The following is a 26,587-nucleotide window of genomic DNA, read 5'->3' as shown; positions in this document are numbered from 1 at the left end:
GCATTAGTGGTCTTCTTACAGCACCACTAATCACAAATCAGTTGGGCACTTAGGAGTCTAACTAGCCTAAGCTATTTTAAGCTCAGCAAAAACCATCCTAATAGCTAACCATCATGGTTCAGTTGTTCTCTCACCCTAGTGGGGAATTAGAACATGTTGCAGTTAAGAGTCCTCATGGTTGTCAAGCATCAAAACTCAGAATAAGAACATGTGAGTTAAACAGGGGACTTACAAGCTCATGTGTAGAAACAAACACACAAACTAATTAAGACAAACATAACATGGATAATACAATCACACACAGAACACAACAGGATATAGCATAACATAACAAACATAACAGGAGCATAACAATTAACAGGAAACAATTAAGCAGAACACATTATCATTTAACAGGACATGAAAGTCCTGGATGTTGGCTACTCCAAGCATGTCTTACAAAAACACCCACAATTCCCTTTTATACCCAATACATCAAATTAGGGTTATCACCCATTTTCCCAAAATGCCACAATATAACAGTACAATTAGGTTTACTGCTTATCTAATGTCATGGGTCTAATTTGAGCCCATTCCCCTACTCTAATTCTCTCCTGGTACGGTTCCAACATGAATTAGGGTTTCTAGAAAAAACCCCCAAATTACAGAGAAATTAGGAATTGAAATTGAACTCACCTAACATGTGATTTGACGAGTCTTCTTTCGACCCATTCTTCTCCTCAGTCTCCTGCTCCATTCCCATGCTTCAATTACGTCTTTCCAACTCGTCCTATTTTATTGATTTCTTCCCTAGGTTTTTAGAGAGAAATTAGGGGAGAAAACTATATAAGGAGGCTAGAACAAAGGGGGTAATGATGGTGGAGGATAGGGGTGATGATGGTGGAAGTGTGGTGGTGAAGCGGCAGTGGCAGAGGTGGTGTTCTGGTGGTGGCAGGACATGGTGTCTCTGCAGAGGGGGTGAGGTCGATGGAGAGGAAGGAGGAGATGTTTGGTTGAGGTTAAATGATTCGGTTGCTAGGGTGTTAGGCGGGCGTATCGAGTCTTGATGTTCTGTGACTCTGAGCTGCGAGATGCGAAGATGGTAGGTAGATCGGACGGTGATGCGGAGGCAAGCGAGGAGCGACCGTCGGATGAATGGATACAACGAAACGAACGGTACTTGATGGAGTTAGGTACTGTAGTGTAAGGCGGAGATATCAATCTTCGATGCACAGCAAGGAAGCGACCGTTGGATTCAACTACCATCTAATCTGAAGGCTTGGAATTTCAGCGCTGTGGTGCTTGGCAGAGACTTCAGATTTTGATGCTCTATGAAGGAGCGACCGTCGGATGCTCCTGAGAACCGATCTGATGGCTGAGAACGGAGGCGTTTTTGTGTAGAAAATGAGGTTGTGCGCACCATTCTTCGCGGCTTCCTTGCGTAATTTCTCCCGGCTTTTCACTACTTTTCTGCTCTTTTCGCTTCGCGACTCATCCGAACTTTATTTATTACCTAAAAATGCAAAATTAATTAATAAAATATTTATTCTTGAAAACAATGAAAATACAGAATATGGGATAAAATGTAGAATTAATCCCAAAAGATGAGTTAAAATGCCAACAAAAAGAGATAAAAATACAATATATGGCACTCATCAAATACCCCCAAACCTGAATTTTACTTGTCCTCAAGTAAAACAAAACTAAGGAAATCCTAACTATACCACTGTCGCTGGTCTCTCGAATGCATTTAGCGTATGCACTAAGCCTTTTAAACCACTAAGTGTCCCTAGTGGACGAGTTGAAGTCTCGTGAAGGTTTACCAGAGGTGTGCCTACAAAACCTAAGGACAAATATAAGCTCAGATTCCATCAAACGTGACATGTGCAAAACAGTTTAAGCTCACAGCAAAATGGAGATGTCAATCTAGCTATCGAAGGCACAATCCTAGCACTGATAATAAATAAGGACATGTGATAAGAGTGTAAAGTGTATCTACACATGTGTAAAGAAAGATCTGAAGTCATGACTACTAATCACCAAGAGATAGTTTCTCAGGCTAAGAACTGAGGTCGAAATCTAGCTAGCTGTCCGGACTTTACGAGAATTGTGAATGAGTTGGAGGTATTTCACAATTTCTCGCGTTGTACATCAATGGCATACACCCTCCTTGCTTATTACAACGAAACAACAAAAGATGACTATTTACATGACTCTTATTTACATTGACTACTCTTTTATTTGTGGAACAAGAGAGGATGGAATTGAACAATACTTGATTTTTTTGTATTTTTCTGATATTTTTTTCTGAATATATACATCGATTTTTTTTTTTTTTTTTTTTTTTTTGACTGAACACTTTTGACATTACAAAAGGAAACAAAAATTACATGACACTTTGCAAGAGGTAGCCCTTTTTGATGCACCCAGTTAAATTCGATGGTTGTTTTCTTAATGTAACCTCCACCTTCTATCCCAACCAACCAAAGAACAAGCTAGTCCAGTTTCGTTCAGTATTCTAAAGTGATTGGCAATCGTAACTTCCTATCAAACACCTTGAAGATCGAGGCCATACATGTATTGGTAGATCGTGCGCGTGCAAATTTCTTATCACTATGTGAATTGTGCTAGAATCAGGGTGCCTTATAATATCTAGACTAAGACTCCTAATAATACATATTTGCACAAGAGTCAACATTTCAAGGTAAATGAGCTCCATTTTTATGATTTTTTTAATTTTTTTAATTTTTTTTTGAATTTTATTTTTTTTTTTTTTTGGAATTTTTCAATTTTTTCAAAAAGAAGAAGGAGTTCGTTTTTAATTATGGCAAATTATCGGTATCTACTCTATACCCCCAAACCTAAACTAAACATTGTCCTCAATGTTTCAAAATATGGAAAGAATTAAAATGCAACATATGGAAAGGGACATGCTGAGTAGAGTAAAAGGAGAGAGAATACCCGATTTCGGCGAAAGCAGAATTAAAACTCCGTTTATTCAAGGCAAAAATCCAACATATTTCAGCCGAGATCATATTGGATTAGCAAAATATATACAAAAGGAACAAAAGGGTTTTTAAAATTTTATCTACTGGATTATATACAAAAAATTCACCATACACTAACAATCTAAAGAGTTGAGGATCAACCCAAAAGACAAAGTGTAGACATTTCAACAGCTTCACACAATATAACAGGAAAAAACGCAAGTGAAACTGTGAAACAAAATGAGCTACCCCCAAACCTGGATTTTACAGAAGATATAATTTTGAAAACAAAATCGCGCAGTTTCGGGGGTTCATCATGCAAAAGGTCTAGCTCGAAATGAACTGTGCTAGGGACGGGCAAACATGCTAATTCCAACTGTGGTTCCTCAGATGTATTATACTTAGAAGCAAATAGTCCAAGAGGACTTGGGAAGCACACAGTTCCAAACCTAGGTTGGGAATTTCAGAAAAATTGGTTTTACAATGTTGGTACAAACCAAATCTAGGTTGGGTGGAAGGCCAACAGATTGTGACTCGTGTAGGAGGATAGGCACATCATTACTAATCACATCAACATCTCCTAAGTCTTCTACAAGTGTCACAACATGCTCACAATCATCAAACAGTTTAGCAAGTTCACACTCAGAATCATCAACATCATCAATAAATTCATTCTCATGCATTGGCAAATCAGGAGAAATATCACAATGTGACCTAGGTAGAGAATCAGACACATCAAATATATTTTCATGCATATTAGTGTCTACAGAAGATTCAACTATTCCTATGTCATGTTCATCTTCACAGAATAATTGTACGAATCCCATGTCAATATCAAAATCATATGAATTACAATGAGTATTAGAAAAAACAACATTCATGAAGGTCGAGGGCGAGAAGCCATATGTTTTTGAACCAACAGGTTCCACAATATTTTCATGTTCTTCTAACATATCATATCATAATCATCATCATGGTAGCATGCATATTGGTCCTCATTAACAGTGGTGGTGTCGTTAGTCAATTCATGTTCCTCTAAATTAGGTTCATATTCAACATCATTTACATGAATGGGACTAGACACTTCATTAGGGACAACATACATTTCCTCATGAATTTCCTCCTTTTGTAGGTGAAGCAAAATCTGATCTAAATATGCCTGAATTCGTGATGTAGATCTATCGAAGTTTTGCTCACTAAGTCTTAAAGCTTCTGTGGTGGAGTCTAAATTCATGGGAGTACAAAATTCTTCATGTTCAAATTGTGGTGAATGGTACATGTATGCATGGTCATTAGGGTCTACAAAATATTGATCGCAACCCTCAAAGGATTGATTATGGTCCCAATGACTACCATTCTCACAATTCATGGGCATTTCATACATTGGATTTTCTCTTGATGGCCTAAAATTATGCAAAATATGACAATGCTCAACAGGGTGGTCTAAACTACCACATGCGGGACATGCATAGATTTCAGGTTGCCTAAGAAAATTAGATGTGACAGATTCCTCATGTGATTGCATTTCTAAAGCTGCGATTCGAGCTTCTAATTGATCCATCAGAGATGATTGTGTGAGTGAGGCACTAGCAAAATGTTCATTTTCACGTTGCGATAAATGATGCATGTATGAATAGTCATTAGGGTTCATGTATTGCGGCTCGGGACTTTGAAAATGTCCATAATAATTCCTATAACTATTGACATCATGGTCTGTGGGAGGTTCATAACGTGAAGTTTGTCCATACGCAAGTTCTCTAAGGGATTCGTTGTATTCCCCAACAGTAGAAAAAGATCTATACATGATTGGGCTCTAAGCTCAAAATTTGGTTTTTAAGGGATTGGACTTTTTGGAAAAATTTGGTTTTGTTGGGAAAAATTTGGTTTTGGCGGGAGACATTTGGTTTTAATGGGAAAAAGAAAAATTTTGGTTTTTAATGTGGGAGCAGAATAAAATTTGGTTTTTAAAATCTGGGAGCAAGTAAATTTTTTTTTTTTTTTTTTTTAAATAATAAAAAGAAGAAAATAAAAATTTGGTTTTTGAAATGGGAGCAAGCCCACTGTGCAAGCCTCTAATGAAATGAAGGCTGCGGCCTACGAAAATCCAAGTTTTAATTTTTGAAAGTTTAATTTGGCCCAGTTGGTTAAGGCCCGACGTTTGTTTTAAAACTTTGGTTTCGAGGTCCACTTACAAGTCCACAACCAGTTATAAGCTCAGCTGGGTTTAAACCCAGAGTCCAAAATACAAGTCCAATGGAAGAATTTAAACAAGCCCACACAAAATAAATACAAGCCCCCAAATTAAACAAACAAGCCCACAAATAAATTATTACAAACCCAAAATAGAAAAATAAAAAGCCCAAAAAATTGGGTTAATTATTACAAGCCCACAATTAAAAATTTGGAAGCCCACAGGTTGGGTTCTCTCAATGGAATGGGTTTAGGCTTACCTTTTTAGCACAGCCCAGCTGCTCTGATATTGTTGCAAAAACCCAGTTGGGTTTTGGTTCTTTTCCTTGGTGGCGTCCCAGCAGAGGAAAAACAGGTTCAGAACGGCAGGTCCAACAACAAATGAAATGAAGCAGATGCAGATGCAAATGTTATGCAATGAAATACAAAATAGCTACGAAAAACACAGATAAAACAAAAGTATTCTCAAGAAAAGAGTTCTATTCTTTTTGAAATAGACGATGAATCCTAACCCAATTCCATGTTCTTCACGTGACCTTGTTCTTCATATAACAATATCATCACCAAAATCTCTTCATATTGACCTTCTTCTTCAATCATCATCTACGATGATGGAATAAGTACTAAGATCACCAAATAAATCTGCATACAAGTTATCTCTTGTTAGATTCAGTCATAATAGTGAATGATTTGATGCAAAGTCCAGTCATAATACCAACATCAAGTAATAATATCACAACAAGTTTTGTATCTGTTAATGTTTGAAAGACAAAATAAGAGGCTAGGAAATTGCTAAATTCTATGAGTTTGAGATAGCAACTATACTTCAAAAAAAAGTACAGAACAAAGAAGAAGAAGAAGAAGAAACTGCTCCTTTGATAGTTTTAGAACTAACATGCAACTCAGAGCACTGTATTCCACATTGTAACAATGACACCGTTACATGTGCCGGTATCAGTATGGAGAGCTAGAAAAGGCAGAAACCCAGACATGATCATAGTGGTACATGCTACACGACTTGGTAACCATGTGCTTTACGTTGCTTTATATTTCAGAAATAATGTTATCCTAAATCTAAAAGTGCTGAATAAGCAGGACATTATCTTATAACCTTAATGGTGGGCCCGGAGATGTGTATATTGAAGCGATAAAAACGGGGGCCTACAGTAATACCGCAAGTGCACGGTCGTCAGTTGTAGCTCGTGCAAGTACGGGTCGATCCACAGAGATCGGGTGTTTTGGAAGTGATTTAGCTAATTGGGTTCCTAGATTTGCTTGGGCTTAGAAGCCTTTTGGCTTAAATTGGGCTTGAGTACTAATGGGTTTGTTCACAATAAAATGAACTGAGCTTGGGCTCAGTTAGTCTTTGAAATGCAAATGGGCTTTGGGCCTTCGATTGAGCTTTGGGTTAAGCCCTCAGTTGATTTGGATTGGATTGGCCTTCAACCTTAACCTAAACTGGGCTTTGAGCCTTAATGAAATGGGCCTCAGTAATGAATTTGGGCTTTGGTTTTGGTCTTCAGATGAGCTCAAATTGTGCTCTGGGCTTTGGGCTCAATGGGATTGAGCTACGTGGACTGTGGCTGGACTTGAGGGTTTGTGGCTTAGTGAACTGTGGCTGCAACAGCAGCAGTAGCAGGACTGCACAGCAGAAGGGCAGCAGCAGCAGAAGAAGTGGCAGCAGAGTTGTAGCAGGAGAGTGGAGCTGCAGCAGGAGCAAGAGCTGCACAGCAAGGCCAACAGCAACAGCAAAAGGAGAAGTGCTGCAGGGCAAGGAAGAAACAACAAGGCAAAAGCAATGGAAGAACTAACACAAAAACAAACAAAAGCAAAACAAAACAAGAATGAACCAAGGCCTAAGGCCAAGGGCAGGGTTGTGGTGAAGCTAACAGAACAAACATAGAAAAGAAATTGTGGATGGGAAGTGCAGGGAGATGGATGAGAGTTTCCTTTACCTAGCCAGTTCACCTAGGTTAAGTTCTTGTCAAATATCTAGTTAACCAACCTTACAGCCTTAGCTAACCCTAGTATTGGCTGTCTGTTTAAGGCACAACCAATCACAGACTAACTAGGCAGTGGTTTACTAACTAATGTAGCTAATTAATTCCTTAGAGCCACCACTGACCCCTAGCATTAGTGGTCTTCTTACAGCACCACTAATCACAAATCAGTTGGGCACTTAGGAGTCTAACTAGCCTAAGCTATTTTAAGCTCAGCAAAAACCATCCTAATAGCTAACCATCATGGTTCAGTTGTTCTCTCACCCTAGTGGGGAATTAGAACATGTTGCAGTTAAGAGTCCTCATGGTTGTCAAGCATCAAAACTCAGAATAAGAACATGTGAGTTAAACAGGGGACTTACAAGCTCATGTGTAGAAACAAACACACAAACTAATTAAGACAAACATAACATGGATAATACAATCACACACAGAACACAACAGGATATAGCATAACATAACAAACATAACAGGAGCATAACAATTAACAGGAAACAATATTAAGCAGAACACATTATCATTTAACAGGACATGAAAGTCCTGGATGTTGGCTACTCCAAGCATGTCTTACAAAAACACCCACAATTCCCTTTTATACCCAATACATCAAATTAGGGTTATTACCCAATACATCAAATTAGGGTTATCACCCATTTTCCCAAAATGCCACAATATAACAGTACAATTAGGTTTACTGCTTATCTAATGTCATGGGTCTAATTTGAGCCCATTCCCCTACTCTAATTCTCTCCTGGTACGGTTCCAACATGAATTAGGGTTTCTAGAAAAAACCCCCAAATTACAGAGAAATTAGGAATTGAAATTGAACTCACCTAACATGTGATTTGACGAGTCTTCTTTCGACCCATTCTTCTCCTCAGTCTCCTGCTCCATTCCCATGCTTCAATTACGTCTTTCCAACTCGTCCTATTTTATTGATTTCTTCCCTAGGTTTTTAGAGAGAAATTAGGGGAGAAAACTATATAATAGGAGGCTAGAACAAAGGGGGTAATGATGGTGGAGGATAGGGGTGATGATGGTGGAAGTGTGGTGGTGAAGCGGCAGTGGCAGAGGTGGTGTTCTGGTGGTGGCAGGACATGGTGTCTCTGCAGAGGGGGTGAGGTCGATGGAGAGGAAGGAGGAGATGTTTGGTTGAGGTTAAATGATTCGGTTGCTAGGGTGTTAGACGGGCGTATCGAGTCTTGATGTTCTGTGACTCTGAGCTGCGAGATGCGAAGATGGTAGGTAGATCGGACGGTGACGCGGAGGCAAGCGAGGAGCGACCGTCGGATGAATGGATACAACGAAACGAACGGTACTTGATGGAATTAGGTACTGTAGTGTAAGGCGGAGATATCAATCTTCGATGCACAGCAAGGAAGCGACCGTTGGATTCAACTACCATCTAATCTGAAGGCTTGGAATTTCAGCGCTGTGGTGCTTGGCAGAGACTTCAGATTTTGATGCTCTATGAAGGAGCGACCGTCGGATGCTCCTGAGAACCGATCTGATGGCTGAGAACGGAGGCGCTTTTGTGTGTAGAAAATGAGGTTGTGCGCACCATTCTTCGCGGCTTCCTTGCGTAATTTCTCCCGGCTTTTCACTACTTTTCTGCTCTTTTCGCTTCGCGACTCATCCGAACTTTATTTATTACCTAAAAATGTAAAATTAATTAATAAAAATATTTATTCTTGAAAACAATGAAAATACAGAATATGGGATAAAATGTAGAATTAATGCCCAAAAGATGAGTTAAAATGCCAACAAAAAGAGATAAAAATATACAATATTTGGCACTCATCACTTAACATATTATGGCCAAACAAAACCATGTGCAAGCATACACAGGAATAATGACAGAGACCTAACTCTAATCATGTTCAAGTAGACGTCGAAGTGTCCAAGAGGCACCTGGCTGTCCGACATGGAAATATCTAGAAGGTCGAGTGTACTTATTAATCAGGTTGCTAAAAAGTTAAGATCTATCAGGAACAATTATTTCTGTATTTTTTGTTTTCTGAGTTCACATCTCTTTTCATATATCACCACTACATCAATAAAAAGACACCAAAGCTATATCTGCGACTTCACGGTTTCCTAATGAGATACATGCCAGGTAGTTCTACAATACCTAATACAATACAATGCATTTATATGCTTGAATCATCCTTTACAGTCATCAAAAGATCTGATTTAGGCACTGCGAACTGTAAAGCAATTCTGACTTCAAGCTACATGGCATTTGATTACAAGAACATGATAAAATAGAAATCCTTGCACCGAAGGAGAACCAACAAATGTTGATTAAGAGGTCTCAGTATACTTACTAATGGGAATATACATATGGTTATACTATATTCTAAGAAACTGAAAACAGCAGAGACTTGACAAATGTAGGAGAATCAATGTAGGAAAGTTGTATACCTGACTCTAAGACGTCATCCTCCTTCTCTTCAGCTCCAAATGTAGATGGATCCATATCAATCGGTGTCCTTAACCAGATTCCTCGTATCCTGCAACATGCATGAAACCCTATGATTTTTCAATTAATTTAACACACAAAAAAAAAATGAAACAAAATTCCTATTATCTTTTACTGAAATTGAAAAAAAATAAAAATTGATTATACCTTTCCAAATGGTGAGACTAGTTGTTGCAATGCTGCAATTCTTTCTCCGATTTTTTCTTTCTTCACCTGTCGATTCATTATCAAAATCACTAATAAAATATCTATTTATGAAATCTAAATCCTTAATGAGACTAATTACAAAGAGTTTGATGACATGCAAAGATGAATTTTTTTACCTTGACAGGTGCTCCAACTGAAGGTGGGGTTTCTTTTTTAAGCTTCTTATTAGTAGTTGTTGTTGTTCTTTTGGTTGTTTGAGAATTCGTACTACTCCCTAAACCTGATACTGGGATTGGATTGTTAGAAGCATACCCATTCTCTCTATCTTCTTGCTCTATCTGTGCAAGGTTTCCAATTTGACCCCTCTGCATCAAAAGATTCAAATAAACATTAAAAATCTGTGATATAAGAGGTAAACTGGGAAAGAAAGTAAAAAAAGGAATCTGGGTTTTACTCATGCCTTTGAAAATTAGTTTGGATTTTAAATTAGGAGGAAGAACCACTCACTAAACCCTTCATTAGCTTTGCAAACTCAGATTCCTCGTATCCTGCAACATGCATGAAACCCTATGATTTTTCAATCAATTTAACACACACAAAAAAATGAAACAAAATCAACTTTGAAGTTAGATCTTACCTTGAATCAACCGATTAAAGGGTCCTAAACGAGATCTGTTAACAGATTTGATTTTGATTTGATTATGCTTCTGCGTTCTGGGAGTTTCTCTGCGTATAGAGTCTTCTGGTTTGAGAAATGAATTCAGTTTTTAGTTTTTACTTTTTAGGTTGAGGAAAACGAAAACCAACGGCAGAGATTAAACGACCAACGGCAGAGATCAATAGTATAAAGATCAACGGCAGAGATTAAACGACCAACGGCAGAGATCAATAGTATAAATAGACGGGTATGCTGGTAGGATAGGATAATTTAGAGCTTTACCCGCCACCCTACCCGTTTACTGGCGGTTAAGAAAATCTTTACCCGCCACCCTACCCGCCAAATAGTGGATAGGATAGGATACGGTTAAAAAAATGGCGGGTAGGGTAGGGTTGGCGGGTATGGGTAGGGTATGTGCACCCCTACCATTAAGTATTGATAATGATTTCGTAAAAGTAGTTAAGTATGTTGAAAATGAGGATGATTTGCTTGATTAACATCCTATAATATACATTATCTAAGTTGCTAACTTTAATTAGAGTTGATCTTTAGAGCTGCATTAATATGCCATGTATCTAATTAAGAACCTTGGAATCTATATTCTTGCTTTTGATGACGGGCAGGCTAGAGAATTTGATTTCTAGTTGCTTTTCTCTTTTCTTTTTTTTTCTGTAGTTAAAGTTAGCTTTAATCAATTAAAAGAGACAGAAAGAAATATCGAAAAGAATCACAGCATCGTTGTTGTTATTTATAATAACAAGAACATGAATGATTTGAAAGAGTTTTATTTGTAGTCTAGTCTTTAGTCTTACTTTAAGTACTCCGTTCCTATCTTCATAAGCAAGATTTTGATCTAATTGTCAATATTATTGTCCAGTTAAAGATCCAATTTCGTCTGTTAAGTAGTCGTTCCAACACAAATAACTTGTATACGTATCGCAGACTCGTAGTCAGTAAAATTTCCAGCATTTAATGCCGCATCTGCACATCTGCACTTACGTCTTTCGTGGAACAAAGGCACGACATTTTAGCTACCCATATTTCTCAACCTGCTTGCATATGTTTTCATGACCATCATTTGCTGTGACGTACACCACAATCCTGCCCAAAAAAATCCCAAGAGAAGGAATCCTTTATAAAAGAGCAATAATGTGTTCGCTATGGGTCAATCGATTCCCCTGATTAGGGGCTCCGAAATTTGGGCTTCAGGGTGAGTGGGAGGTTTATTTTCAAAAAAAAAAAAAGAATGATTTTTTAGGTATCATGGTTTTTTTTTCGAGGAACCATGGTTTTATTAGGCCACCTTCCCTATAGTGATAAGGGGTGTCCTAAAACGTTGAAATGACTAACCTATCCTTAACCTAATTTAATTTAAAACCAACCTAATAACCACTTATATATATATATATATATAATCACCACCTCCTCCCACCACCACCCCCCACCACCGCCGATTACCACCACCACCACGTCCGATTATCACCACCACCTCCGATTATCACCACCACCAACCACCGATTACCACCACCACCTCCGATTATCACCACCACCACCACCTCCGATTATCACCACCACCAACCACCTCTTCCCACCACCACCGCCTATTTAAGAAATGTAACAACATCAATGCAATCACAATTAAGTTCGGTTACATAATAATTTTATCGAGTATAAAAGACGCCAGCCGCAACCTGATTCTGCCATGGGACCACTTCGGAGGTATTTTCCAACAAACCCTTCGCTTTAATTTGATTTTGATTGCTTTAATCGAATAGAAATCATCAAAATAGGGTTTTAATAGGAGTTACAGAGCCATGTTCGGTTAGGTCGATTTTCCAAAAAACCCTAGTTTACTAACCGAACTTCTTGAAAATGAAGAACACGAAGAACAGTTCGGTTCTATTGGATTTAAAACTAAGTCACCGAACTCTCTGTTCGGTTGTTTCGCAAAAAAAATTAAAATTACAAAGTAACCGAACTCCACCCTTAGAACCGAAAAAAAACAAATCCAGTCTAACCGAACTGTGTTGTTGTGGCCACTATGTTGAGTTCCAAAATAACCGAACTTAGCCAATAGAGTTTGGTTTGTTCGCAAAAAATTTTAAAACTACAAAGTAACCGAACTTAGCCAATAGACGCTGGAACTTCACATTTTTTTTGTTTGTTAAGTTCGGTAACTTCACAATTTTATCGCAGAAACCGAACTCAGAAATCGGTTGGTTAGCTGTTAGGTTCAAGTTTGCGAAAGAACCGAACTCTGTAAACTTATATACTCTTATATTGCGTAAAGTTCGGTTAGATCAAAAGTGCATGCAGTTTGCGAACCAACCGAACTTTGTACACCAAAGTTCGGTTAGTTGAGAACCAACCGAACATAACGTTGTAACTCCTAGAAATTATTAGAGAGTTCGGTAACCTGCATGTTTAGAACAAGTAACCGAACTACACTTTCAGATGAGTTCGGTTACTTGTTCATCTCACGGGGTAACCGAACTACAGCTTCAAATGAGTTCGGTTACTTGTTCTTCATATAAAGTAACCGAACTGTTCAAAATCCAGGTCAAATTCGGATCATTTTGAAGATTAACAAATATTCTAGGAGAGGATGGAGATGAAGAATCAGATGAGTTTTCATCATTTGAATACTCAAACTTAGTGAATTGGAAAAAAAAAATATTTTCCATGTTTTTCTCCTTCATCTTCTCTAACTCTACTCTCTCAATAATTCTACTCAACTAATAATAAACCCATCTTTTAATTTAATCTCACTAATTATTTTTAACTAAATCATTCACTAATCATAACCTAAAATTAATTAAGAGGGTAGATTAGGTATTAAATAAATAACTAGATACGGGGTGACCTAAAATTACTTCTAATGCCTTTACCCAAAATAAAACCATGGTCCCCCAAAAAAATCATGGTCCCCAAAAAATCGTTCAAAAAAAAGGGCGAGTGAGAGGTGTTACAACTTAAGTCTTAGCTCTTAGAATCACAAAATTATGCACCGAAATGGCGTTGTGGCATCGGCCCATACATTTCTTTCCAATAATTCGAGCTCTTGAAGCTACAAGTCCTTAGCTAATTGTGTAATACTAACTAATCTGAAACTTTAGAGTTTGATTTCCAAAAAGGATAAAAGAAAAATCTTATGATGCCAATATTTCATGGAAGTAGAACAAAAACCGAAGGTTAAGAATATTCATTATTTTGAAATCATACGTTTTTGTGGTGTATCTCCAACTGCAATCCTTGTTGGGTTTCCTCTTTACAGTTCTACCGCGTTCGGTTCAGAGAATTGCAAGTCCAGTAATCCGGTTACAGGGTAATTGGGCCAATACAACCAACCGAACAGTACTCGCCCGCTCATAACCGGATTCCTCTGGAATTCAATAGCCACAAAATATCCTTTTTAGATTCCATTGGTCCACCGGAGGAATTGAATTAGATTTCAGAGAATTGAGGGTGCATACGTAATGCTATAGGTTTAGATTACGATTCAATTCGATTATTCCAACCAATCACTATATTTATGAGTAAGGAATCCAATTCTAGGAGTAAGATTACCCCTAAATCCAATTCTTGGCATTCAAAATCTTGTATCGAACGCGATGTTCTAGAAACAGAAATTGTCTTCCTGTGTTTGTGTCTTATTGATCTCATACTTCACTGTGAAGTGAAAATGAATAATCGATCTTCAGAATGTATACTGATATCGCTAAAGTGACGAAATCACACATACCGGCTACAAAATGTACCTACAAGATTAGAAATCCCTAATAAAGGATTTTCATCACCATAAGTTAAGGTGTTGTATACACACTCGGTGGAAAGGTGGTTGAGGCCTTGGTTCCACAAAGGAAAATTAGAAACCACCGATCATTCTCGATGCTCATCTAGCAAGGAAGTGAGAGTGAGTAAGCCACAACCTAATTCATATCATTAATAAAATCATCTTATAAGATTGTATCCGACTATGTTCATGAATCAAAACTGGAGAACGCTCAGAAGTTTAATATAATTCTGAAGAACAATGAAATTCTAATGGATTATGAAAATGTGCACGAATTAATAGAAAGACCATGCGTGCATACTGATGACATATTTGCGTATACAATTGCTCAAGAAAGTAAAGCACGATGACATCGAACACGCTTTTTATTGTTTTATGACAACGAATGGCCGATCAATTTGGCCTAAACGATCCAAGTATAACTTGGTTCTTAGAGAAATACAATAGAACCTATATATAAGAATACTCCATATAATAATATAATTTATGGTCCCAACTTGGGCCAGGTATATTTAAGAATAAACTCCATATTGGTATAAGTCATGTTTTTTTTCCAGTCCCGTCTTAAGGAACTTACCTCCATATAAGAACAATCGAAATTATTATATAAATAAATATAGGTCTTACCATACGTCAAAGTTTAATACAAAGATATTCTTTCAACCATTTTTCAAGATCCTTTTACTTTTTAATGGGTATGATGTTTTTTTTTCTTTGCACGACTCATACAACTATCTTTGGTCATATTATTTTGTTTGTGAATTTTCCATATCGTGATTGCGTTTTGCGTGGATTGTCTTACATAGAAAACTTAGTGTATTTTTATTTCCTAGGTACACTTTGATACTTATTGTGCGTAATTACGTATTTTTTTTAGGAACATGTATACCGAATTTTTCTTGATCTTTTCAAGGTAAACCTCCATATAAAATAACCACCATATAAGAATGTTTTTTTGTGGTCCCTAGGATATTCTTATATAGAGGTTCTACTATATACATGTATTTGGCCTGGTAATACTAACCAACTCATTGTAAAATCTGTGGGACATATATGATTATTTGCCGCAAAGTGTAGTGAGGAGAACGAAGTTCAAGTATAAAGACTCGCCTTGTTGAGCGAGGTTTTTAAAAATACCTAGAATTGTTTATTCTCTTGTAATGAACGTCATAATATTCTGCAACTTAGTTAGATTAGTAGTTTCAAAAGAAATGAAATGCAGCATATGTATGTGCTTATTACATATCTTTGTGGGATCCAGACACTATGATATATGGAAAAGTTCCTGGTGACCTTATGTTTCCAAATCAAATGGCTCTAAACCATAGAGTGTGTTTGAAATTTGATAGGAACACTCATTAATTGTATATTAGAGCATTGCTCGGTTGAACCCACCAACCGTTGGTATGTCAAGTTTAGTTCTAAAACTCGGAGTCACTTGATTTGATTAATAGAGTCAACTCTGCTAGGTTAGACTAGGAACATAAAAATATTGAGAATTACTCTTGTTATTCATGAAGAACCTGAAGACGTATCAGCAACAACGAAGACATCATCCTTTAGTTGAGGTTAAAAACTACAGACTTTACTTGTTCCAATTGTATCATTTATTCTTTCAAGTCAGTATTTACTAAAAACATACATAAGAAGTAAATTTTGTTTATAATGACTTTAATATTGGTGGCTTGGTCATTATATTAAGATCAATGTATCAAGGAATGATGTACTAGTTGTTTCTATAACTTAAGTATATGGAGTTACGAAGTATATTTTATCGACGGACTTCGTAGTACCAGTATTGACTAATTGATACTTCATTATTATTTAATGTGTTGAACAACCAGATAAATCCATACCTTGAAATTATGTTTAAAAACATAGTTTAAGGAATTAAACTTGCGAAACTTGTTTCATGGTTAAAAAGGTGATTTAAGAATCTATTATAAGGACAATAAAGATCTATTCTAATAACCGATCCCATGTAAGGATGTCAACTTGGACTGATCCCTAATAAGGATCGATACTAAGGATCTAAGTATGGTCCGATCCCTAGAAGGATCTAAGTTAGGATCGATCCATACATGTATGACCAAAACTTACATTATCGATATGAATACTATTTTCAGGTTTCTAGATATATCGAGGTGGATATGTGTTCGACTGGGAATATTCTTTGGATAATTTGATAAACCCTAATATCTTAATGTTCAAGTATTTTTATTTTGATACTAAAGACATGATCCTGAAACCGATTTTTTAATATCATTTTAGATATCAAAATTATATGCTTACAATATCCCAGGAGTTTGCATATCTCTAGTTAGTATATTAGTGAATTATATGGATGTATGGCAGTTAATCTTAGTTGTCAAATATGACTGAAATCATTTTAATAGTTGGAATAGAATTGGTATTTGTCAAATTCGAAAATAAATAATCATTGCATATCTTAAAGATTTTCGAAATTGATAATACCTTATTTTCCAATCAAGCCTTGGTCATAACATTATAAATGGTGGAGCTTGAATTCTTACTAAATCATCCCTTAACACACTGCATAACCGTTTGTGTAGGAAGCCAACCCGTTGATAGAGGAGAGTAATCTAATTAGATGAAACATCTTGTGTTGCCTTGTTTTAAAGTCTTCTTTGAGATCAAAAGACTTTTATCAGTATCGTTGGTGGGAAACTAAATCATTTATTTTAGATTTTCGGTGAAGTGATTTGATCAAGAACTAACGGTATAGTTATCCTTGATTGATCAAGCTTGTTTATTATGCAGTCATATTCTTATGATATAAGGTCACTCAAGTTTGTTTGAGGATTTTACTATTAGAGATCTCGTGATTCAATATTTGTATATGGAAATGTTGACCAATTAACTTTAACAGACTTTGTTATGTGTGAGTGGATTCAAGTGTGTTTGTGCAACAGTTACTTTGAAGATTGGAGACTTGAAGACTTTTCTTTCTGTTTTCTGATCTTTGTGTTACTTATTACAAACTTGATTATCTGGGATCCAAACAAGTAGTTTGGCTTGATAGACACCAGACTTGTGTAACGATCGAACAAATTGTCTAGTTGCTTGGATAGAGCTTGTTCGCTGAGATTGATTATTCGATAATCTTTGTCTTGGTTTGATCTTTGACCAAATGAGTTTATATTGATTAAATTGAAGATCCTCTACTCTACTTTAGCTTTGATTGAAATCTTAATTTGGGAGATTGATAAGTGAGCTGGTTACTGAAACAGATTTAGTTGTATGCGATTTCGGGTTACGATCCAAAGGAGTTGAGATAGGAAGTCTTCACAGAAGGTGAAGCAACCCAAGATAGTGGAGTCTATTTTGGGATTCACGTGTGTGGACCAGATTTCTTCTAAGAGCATGGACACTAAAGGGACGGCGTAACGAATGAGTGTTTACTTGGTCTCAACCATACGAAGTTGCGGTAGTCGAGTTGTATAAAGGCTTAATTCTGAGAGTATTCAAATCTCGACTAGGTCAAGGGGTTGACCTGCCAGTCAGTTTTTCTCGTTAACAAAATCTTGCGTGTTTGCGTGATTTAGTTTACTTCTGTAGTATGTTATTTATCTTTATAATTAAAGTTGATATACTTGTATGATCCACTTGGTACGATCCCATAGTTAATTCCGTTTAGACTTTAACTATATATATAGCTAGTACACCTTGTTGAAATAATATTTTGGAAGTTATTGTTTCTGTAAGATTATACAAGGCGTGCGTGTATAAGTTGATATTGAAAAGATTATAGTGTACTCGCTACTCTCGGCATTCCAATTGGTATCAAAGTAATAAAATCTTAAATGTTGGAGCATTGCTCGGTCGAACTCACAAGTGTTGCTATCTCAAGCTTGTTGTCAAATTTAGTTGTCAAAAGTATATGTTGATTTCTAGTTTACAATTAGTTAAGTCTCGGACTAAGATAGAACTGTAGTTGAGAAACAGTGGATCACGGCAATCATCATTGCGTTCCACCGTTTGAAGGAAAAGATCAACCGAAGCTTTTGGAGAACTTCATCAACAAAGGTAAGTGAAGACTGGACCACCAATTTCTCAAGTTATATTCACTTTTCTATCATTGAGACGATGTCGCATAACTAATTAGACTATTATGCATAGACAAGAATTTCGAGTCAAGTTTATGTTGATAATTAGTTCTCGAAATATAATGACTAAGCTTAATGAACATTTGTTCATACTTTATGAATTTCGGTTAAGCAAAATTTATTGTTCGGAATCAAAATCATGATTCAAGTTTTATCGTTCGAAAATAGTCCGGAACAATGATATGTGTCATTGATGTTATTCGGGAATGTTTCGAATCGATTTAGAGAAAAATATAGAACTACTATCGATTCGGATACAAGTCAGTGTTGTCAGTCTTACAAACTGGAAAAATTGTTATAAGTCTGAACCCGTATTACATGTACTCGTACACGTAGCGGGGTAACTATATATCAATTTGCAGATTTGTGGTACGCATATTCTTATGTATATCATGTGAAAAATCTGGTCAACTCGTGAACTGGATCGGTAAGCATACTCGTATGCAAACCATTTAGGAACTGTGGTTACGGAACTGGGTTAGTTTACAAACCGGTACACATACCAAAATAATTATGTGTTCCCGAACTTGGTTTAAGTATCCAAACCGGTAAGCAAACCAAAATAGTTATGTGGACTCCGGAACCGGTCGTAGTCTTAAGGTTTCCAAACCGGTACGCATACCTAAACTGTTCTGTTAACTCTGGAACTTGGTTTGGTTAAATGTTTACAAACCGGTACACGTACTCTGACTGACCTGAGTCACGAACGGCTATGCTATTTGTATTTTGTGCATTTACTAACCATGTCGATTATCTTCAAGTGCGATTAAATTATTTCTACGAGACAATTAACATTTGATTAATTCTCTAAAAATAATAGACTTATTTGATCACATGATTATGATTCAAGATTAATGTCTTAAGTGTTCATGAAGATGAGTATTAAGCTTTTAAGTTCAAATTGGGTAGTTTCGGCTAACCACCTTGAACATAGTCTTTGTACACGGTTCGGTTACGGTTTCACTTAACCAGACTGTACATCTTGTTTATGAAAATCAGATTCAAAGATTCATCTAACGGTGGATATTGTTTACTTGGTTACAAAGCTATCTTAGCTTAAACCTAAAGCAACATATGCTTTGAACGTCTATAAAAGGGTAACTTCAAGCAACTAGGATCTTTGAATCCCGATACTACTTTTTGGTGTGTCCTAGTTGTATCTAGAGTCGTCCTTTTCGTAATCCTTTTAGGATTTAGCGACTACAAAGACTTCATAGGGATTAGTGAAGCCAGGTCCAGTTATCTTTCCTTGATAACTCGTGTATCTTGATCGATTGTTGGCTGCACACTCGACCAAGATACATAGAAATCATCAAAGTTTTCTTCATCTCGAACTTTGTTGATTCCACAAATTTTATACTTGTGAGGTGAATAATAATTTAAGCTGCACTTCGGGTTGTATAAGTCCGAATTTTGAGGTTAGCTAGACTTTATCGAGGATTTGACTCTTTAGCTGGCGTATTAGTTCCTTAAAACATTTAAATTTTGTCTACATAAAAAGATCTTAAGATCAAAACCCTACACTAATACAGATGGTTCACAAAAATTTATATTTACGACGCGTATTAAATGTTTACGACGTGTATTAACCCTCTTAAAAAATGTTCTAAGATCTTCGCCTAGGACTTTCGACACCAACTGTCTGCTCTAACAGTATAATCAAACGATCACTCAGCCCTCAAGGGCACAAGAAAGATTCCGATTTATTTGATTGACCAGCTATTCGGATACAACCCTATTCCAACTACCATTTAGATTTGAACTTTATAGTTTGATATTTGTATTTGTGAGAACCGAGAAATTACGAATCTGAGGAGGATACCGACACGATGAAAATGGCCACTGGTATCCTGACAAGAACGCATTAGTCAATGCCACAAATAGATGAAAGACATAAAAAGGAAAGTGAATTCCCAAATGAATCAAAAAAATGCAAAAAGCTGCCAAAGATAAGAAGAAGATCATGATCTACGGAAACATGCAGATTGCTACAAAGGACAGATCGAATGAAAAACATTTTGAGTTTTCGTACGTAATACTCACGCTCATTAGTCGCCATTAAAAATGCATCTCGGACCTCCAAAGTGATACTTTTGTTTATCGTCTTTAACTCTCTACCCTCTACTACTTTTGAGCGGTGACGTAGTGATCCCAAAGCCAACAAAAATGCTACAGTAGAGCCGGTTCCACAGTTAATTCACATTGTGAGCTTGTCGATTGCCAATTTTAACTTCGTAATTGGACTCGATATTTTGTTGGAGTGGGAGAGCATAGGAAGGTGGTAGACTCGTGGATGGGTGTGCAAAACCAAATGTTGAAATGTTGCACGTGAGGGAATAAAATAGTTCTTCAAACTCCGAAGTTATCTGGGGCAACATAAGACATCTATGAGCTAAATTTTGTCCGAAATAAGTTATCCAGCCTGGTGTATCTTCCGATTCTTCCCATGCCTTGTTTTGTTTCATGAGAGAGGCTTGCGGTACACATTGAGGGCATCCATAGAATCAATGGACTGCACAACCAACGTATATGATCCAACAATCTCGCGGTGTGCTTGTGCATATTCTGTCAGCCACTTTCTAAAACTTGACAAGAAATGAACCTACAGAACGGGAACGAATAAGTTGGGGGAAAGAGTTAAAAAGATATGATTGTGTTGTTACAAACAAAATGATCAAGGAATACGACTCTTTTTCTTTTATTTTTTACTCCCTCACTAACTCTCATACGAGTCCAATAACGCCATGATATCTTCTGGGATGCCCCATACTTCCTTCCTGTCGCCTACCACTTATTTCTTCTCCACCATCATCCAATCATCCACGCTTCAGCTTTCGTTCTTCTCTTATTGGCGAGGGAAAACGGGGAGCCAACAACACTGCACGTGCATTTGTTGCTTATAATACACTATACAATAAGGATTTTGTATGCAGTTTCTTTGTTTCTTCTTTATCTCCTAATACTATGTTAGGACGTATGACAGTATGAAACTTCACTATCTAAGGCTTTTCCTTGCCTAATCACCAGCCATGCACAAAACCGTAGTTCAAGTTCAACCACCATTATATCATATTCAGTCCAAGTTCAACCCACAAAGTCAGGTAGGCAAGAACAAACCAAACTGCAGAGAGGGGAAGTTTCAGTGCAACAGGCACTCACCTAATTATCACTTGAAAACAACTTTTAATAACCAAATCTCTGAATTATTGACCTCAATTTCCTGTACCTAATCAAAGATTTAGACATTATAAATTAAATTAAAGAAAAAAAAAAACTAAATGACCATCTGCCGGCAACCGCCTCCTGACCTAATCAACACAAGAAAACAACCATACTTTTTATATATGTTGCGGGTTACATCCCCGGAATTTACATGAGCTTTTCTGGAGCTCTAGAAGTTGAACTGCTTGCCTCCCATAGAGTTTAATTAAATCAAGTTCATTCGAACACTAGAATACTAGATTAAGACTTGCAAATACATAAATGAGAATCTTCTATAAAGTTATTTTGTCTACTTTTACTAGAAAAAACAAAGACAGAGACCGATGAAAAATCAACATATTCCTTAAGCAGAGGATCTGCCTAAACACCCCATAATAACTTTAAGTCTACATCAAATTTGATCAAAGCTGTCCTGATTCAAATTCTATTGTAAGACATATACTTACTTAGCATACAATTTGGCAGTGTCAGTTGTATCGACATCACATACCTTATATACTGGAGAACAATACTATTCAGATACAGAAAAGATTCGATGCTAGGTGTTGAAAGGAATACTAAAACAGTTAAGGTTATAATAAATTCAATATGTGAGGTTGTTCTATTTGCAGTCATTCGACATATCAATTCCATGTCTGATTCCTCCCTTCAGCAAAAGGAAAGGAGGATGCCAAAAGTACTGAAACCTAGACTACATATGACATCATTAAAAACCAATTTACCATATTCTCAATTTGTATGTTTCAAATTCTAATTCAGAAAAGCAAGGTGATGTTTTACTTCTAGATGTTGCTACAATAGCACTTACGAGTATTACGTGTCTCCAGAAGTGCTTTTTGTTCTCTTAACATTTGTGAACATAAACCATTCATATGATTAAGTTGAACGAGATGCTAAAATTTGCATTATCAGAAGTAGAAAAAACTCCCAAAATTGCTCAGTTAGGTGAAACTAAAAGCATACTCTTTGAAAAAGTTAACTCCATGTTTCCAATCTAAAATCGTACTATAACCTAACTTAAAAAAGAACTGTCACCAGAATATCATAGATACTCTCATCTACATATATATGAAAATGATGATATCAATTTCCTCTTATTGACTAACAAACAAAGTAAGAAAGACCAATCAAAGGGTAATTGGTTAGACTATTTGTTATTTCATAATCATAATTGCCCATCAAGCTGAAGGTCTAAATCAATAAATGTCAGCAGCAATAAATTCGAAAAAGAAAAGGAGAATATTCCACTTTTTTATAGGTTATACTGCAAGATGCGACATATAATACAAACAGTTACGGAAAGCACTCTCATCAAGTTGTTAAGCTTTCTCCACCAGTGGCCTAGGCTTATATTCCTTAAGAGGAACATAAGAAGAAACCAAAGATCACGCTGTCAAAATTCATAGAAGTTCCTAAACTATGTCCAATATTGATCACAACCAGTGACTGATTCCAGCATACATATTGAATATGCAAAATTCTATGGCATTCTCTTCTCCTAATCAACTGCACTACTATAGCCTATACGTACAAACTAAGAATAGAATATATAGTAGTAGGATGCCTTCTTTTCAACCACAAAACTGAAGTAACAATTCTAAATGTTTTATGTTAATTCATAAGTAGCGATAGAGGTAATTCACATATTTGTAACCTATGCAATTAACACTTAAGCTCTAAGTTGTTGTTTTCCTGAAGTCCCCTTCTGTTGGTAGTATCGAGCTTTGCAAATCAGTGTATGTACTCAAAAAGTTCTAGCCCTTATTAAAAATGGCTAAAGTTTCTGATAATAGATAATTGGTAATATGATCTGAAATTCCGAATGAACATGATTATATTTCAGATAACCAATTAGAAAAATTCACTATGAACAGAACAACAGAGAACCCATTCTCGTTTATTCCCTAATGTACAAGATTACAACATGTCCCCATACCCCCAACCAAATCTAACCATTCTATATACATGAACTACCCAACATAGGAGACAAAACCAATGAACCGTAAACATACCTCGACAGACGATTCCGCCACCACCACCAACAACAACAACAGAAAATTGATTCCTTTAATCTTCTCTTGTTAAAATTCGCAACAAAATCAAGCTCTAGATAAACACCTCCTTAGAGTTTGAACCAAATTGGAAGCATTTCTGCTAATCTTATCATTATCATCTTCAGCCAACCCCAAACAAATTTCTAAAACCCCTTTTCTCCTCACTTCCAAACTAATCTCTTCACTATGAGAACAAAGTGAATTCAAAACAGCTAAAGCACAAATTATACTCCTACTACTCCCTTCCTTCAATACTTGAATTAACACCATAACACATTCATCAATTTTTCCCATTTCTTCTCTTCCTTCCCTGCATTTTGCCAATAAACCCATAACTTCAATTGCTCTCTCCATACCAGAATTAACCATTTCAATCAGAATAGGAGTTGCCCCACATTCAACAGCTCTCTTCTTATTATCAGGAAATGAACAAAGTACATACAGTGCAGTAGCAGCTTCTTTTCTTTCTCTACCTTTTCCTTCTCTAAGAAGAGAAACTAAGGTCTCAATAGCAAACGGATAAGCACCAATTGTTCCTTTATTTACTTCCACCATAGCCAAACTCGTCAACATAGTCGCAGCATACGCTTTACAATTTGGTTTCCCATATCTTAAAGCTGATATAACTCTACCAATTGCTCCTTCTGCTACTAAACCAACTTTGTTATCATCATCTAAACTAAGATTCAATAACAACAGTAAAGCTGACTCTTGTAATCTCGAATCTTCAGAACCAACAAAATTCAATACCGTTGAAACAGCACCAGACTCTGTCAGTCTTTGGCGGAAGAAAGGGTTTGATTTACAGAGACGATTAAGTTGATCAAGCGAGTAAATTTTCGAGTGAAGAGAAGGAGTTGAAGAACGACAAGTGAGATTAGATATAAGGGTTTGCGGATCTGGTTCTTGAGGTGATGATTTTGATTGTGAAGATGAACAAGTAAAAGAGAAATTAGAAATGAGACTTCTTAAAGCATGATTAGGTATAAGAGATGGATTTTGAGGTAGAAGTTGTTTAGTTATTGGACAAGTTCTGTTTCCAGAATCTAACCATCTCTGAATTGAAGATCGATCAAAAGTATGTCCAGATGAAAGGATTACTGGGTCTGTCATTATTTCTAATGAAATTGGACATTTGAAGTCTTCTGGAAACTGTGGAGTCGCCATTTTTTTTCCAACTCCTATTCTTATTTTTCTGTTCGATAAGAGAGAGAAAGAAGATTTTGTGTTTGTCTGTTTTTTTGTTTTTTTTTTACTGAGGGGAGTGATAATATGAGGTTGAGGAACTTGGCGTGTTAGATTAGGAAAATATTTTCTAAACTGTATAAATGACCTCCAAGTTTGACTATTATTTCACCTTGTTTTGCTTAAAGTTAAATTCTGTTGGAGGACTAATTTGGACATTTGATTTTATTTGTCGGTGGCTCGCCGTAAATGAATATTCGCGTGCACGCGTGACTGTTACTGATTGCTGCGCTTATTTTGAAATTACTCACGTGATATTTATTGTGTACTTATCTGCTAAGGGGTTTACATGCCGAAGTTGTCTCCATTACAGATATAACATCGACCCTATGGGTTGAGCAATTGGTGTTCAATCCGCCAACCCGACCAGATTTGTCCATTATTTGCAGGTGGTCACCTGGCTGATCTGCACAAGCAGACTGTACGTGGCCGCATGGGTGCGATCATAGAAATCTAATATTTAGGAATTGGATGTGGGTGCTAATTTAAAACTGGTGCGGTCTTAGAAATCTAATATTTAGTGGATTGGATATGGGTGCTAATTTAAAAATAAGTCCATTGGCATTCAACCCACTAGGTTTAGGGATATATGGGATATAAACACAGAGAGGTATTCTTGTATTTGGACGATGATATATAGGTTTGGATGTTTTCTTGTTCATTTCGTTGCACTTCTTCCACTTCTTTTGGTTTTAGACACTTGGATCCATGGAGTTGTACACTTTCTAGCTCTTTTGTAATCATTTCCACTCTTCTTGAGATGATTCACCTGATAAAACCAAATAAGAAAGAAAACAAGAGTACTACAACATAGAATGCAAGAATATAGCTAAAACAAGTATGGAATGTACACTAAAATCATGTGACTTATGCAGCTATCAAATTCCCCCACGCTTGGCTTTTGCTAGTCCTCGAGCAAACTACCTAACAAAAAGTACAACAACTCCCTTTCGTTGAGGATATGGTTGTACTTAGCAAATGAAACAAGTCGTTAAACCCTTAGGCGTCCGTAGTGGACGAGTTATAGTCTCGTGAGGGCTTATGAGAGGTATACCCACAAAACCTACTCCAACTTCAAAGTGTTTCGCGTCCCAAGAACCCAAAGAGATAGGAAGACATAAGGGTTCTCAACCTATTGTCAAGAAGTCAGAAGTACAAGAAAAAAATTAAATGTGAAATGCGATTAATCAAAGAAAGTGTGACCGGTCAACTTATGAATGCATGTTCGAGAGCGAAGTCAGAAGTCAATAACAATCTTATGAGTCTTGAATCAAGATTAGTTATCATTGAAGATGATTGGAATCCTTTAAGATCTACTGATCTGTCTCCAAAGAAATTTGAGAAACTCTAAGAGAGTTCAAAGATCAAAATTAGTATAGACTAATCAATTATTGATTTATTTCAATATTGTGTAAAGTCTATCCAATAACTATCATTATTATGAATGAATAAATTTTTATTTTATAACTATTTGGTTCATTCTTTGATAGTTGTGATTACATAAGCTTGTGATGAATAGCTATATTTTTATGCCATTACTTTCGGTTTATGATATGTTAGTTTCAGTTTTTGTTAAAACTTAATTTCCGATCTCATATTGTGTGAAAGTAGGCTATATCAAAGGATCATAAGGATACATGATTAAAACTCATGTGTGAAAGTCACAATGATGTTGATATCAATTTATTCTTACCTAAGTTGAA

General features: G+C 36.5%; 1 protein-coding gene across 1 annotated transcript; it reads right to left on the bottom strand.

Moving 5' to 3' along the window:
• Positions 1–23,401: 23,401 nt before the first annotated feature.
• Positions 23,402–24,884, bottom strand: LOC113319734 (U-box domain-containing protein 8-like). Its single transcript, XM_026567982.1, has one exon. The coding sequence runs from the start codon at positions 24,804–24,806 to the stop codon at positions 23,685–23,687; it is 1,122 nt and encodes a 373-aa protein (XP_026423767.1). The 5' UTR covers positions 24,807–24,884; the 3' UTR covers positions 23,402–23,684.
• Between the last annotated feature and the right edge of the window lie 1,703 nt (positions 24,885–26,587).

Source organism: Papaver somniferum, chromosome 10 (assembly GCF_003573695.1).
Source record: "Papaver somniferum cultivar HN1 chromosome 10, ASM357369v1, whole genome shotgun sequence".
Taxonomy (NCBI): Eukaryota; Viridiplantae; Streptophyta; class Magnoliopsida; order Ranunculales; family Papaveraceae; genus Papaver; species Papaver somniferum.
The sequence above is the reverse complement of the archived record's forward strand: the minus strand, read 5'-3'. Positions and strand labels throughout refer to the sequence as shown.

Excerpts from the sequence above, each read along its gene's own strand:
- LOC113319734 (XM_026567982.1), bottom strand. The coding sequence starts at position 24,806 with ATGGCGACTCCACAGTTTCCAGAAGACTTCAAATGTCCAATTTCATTA.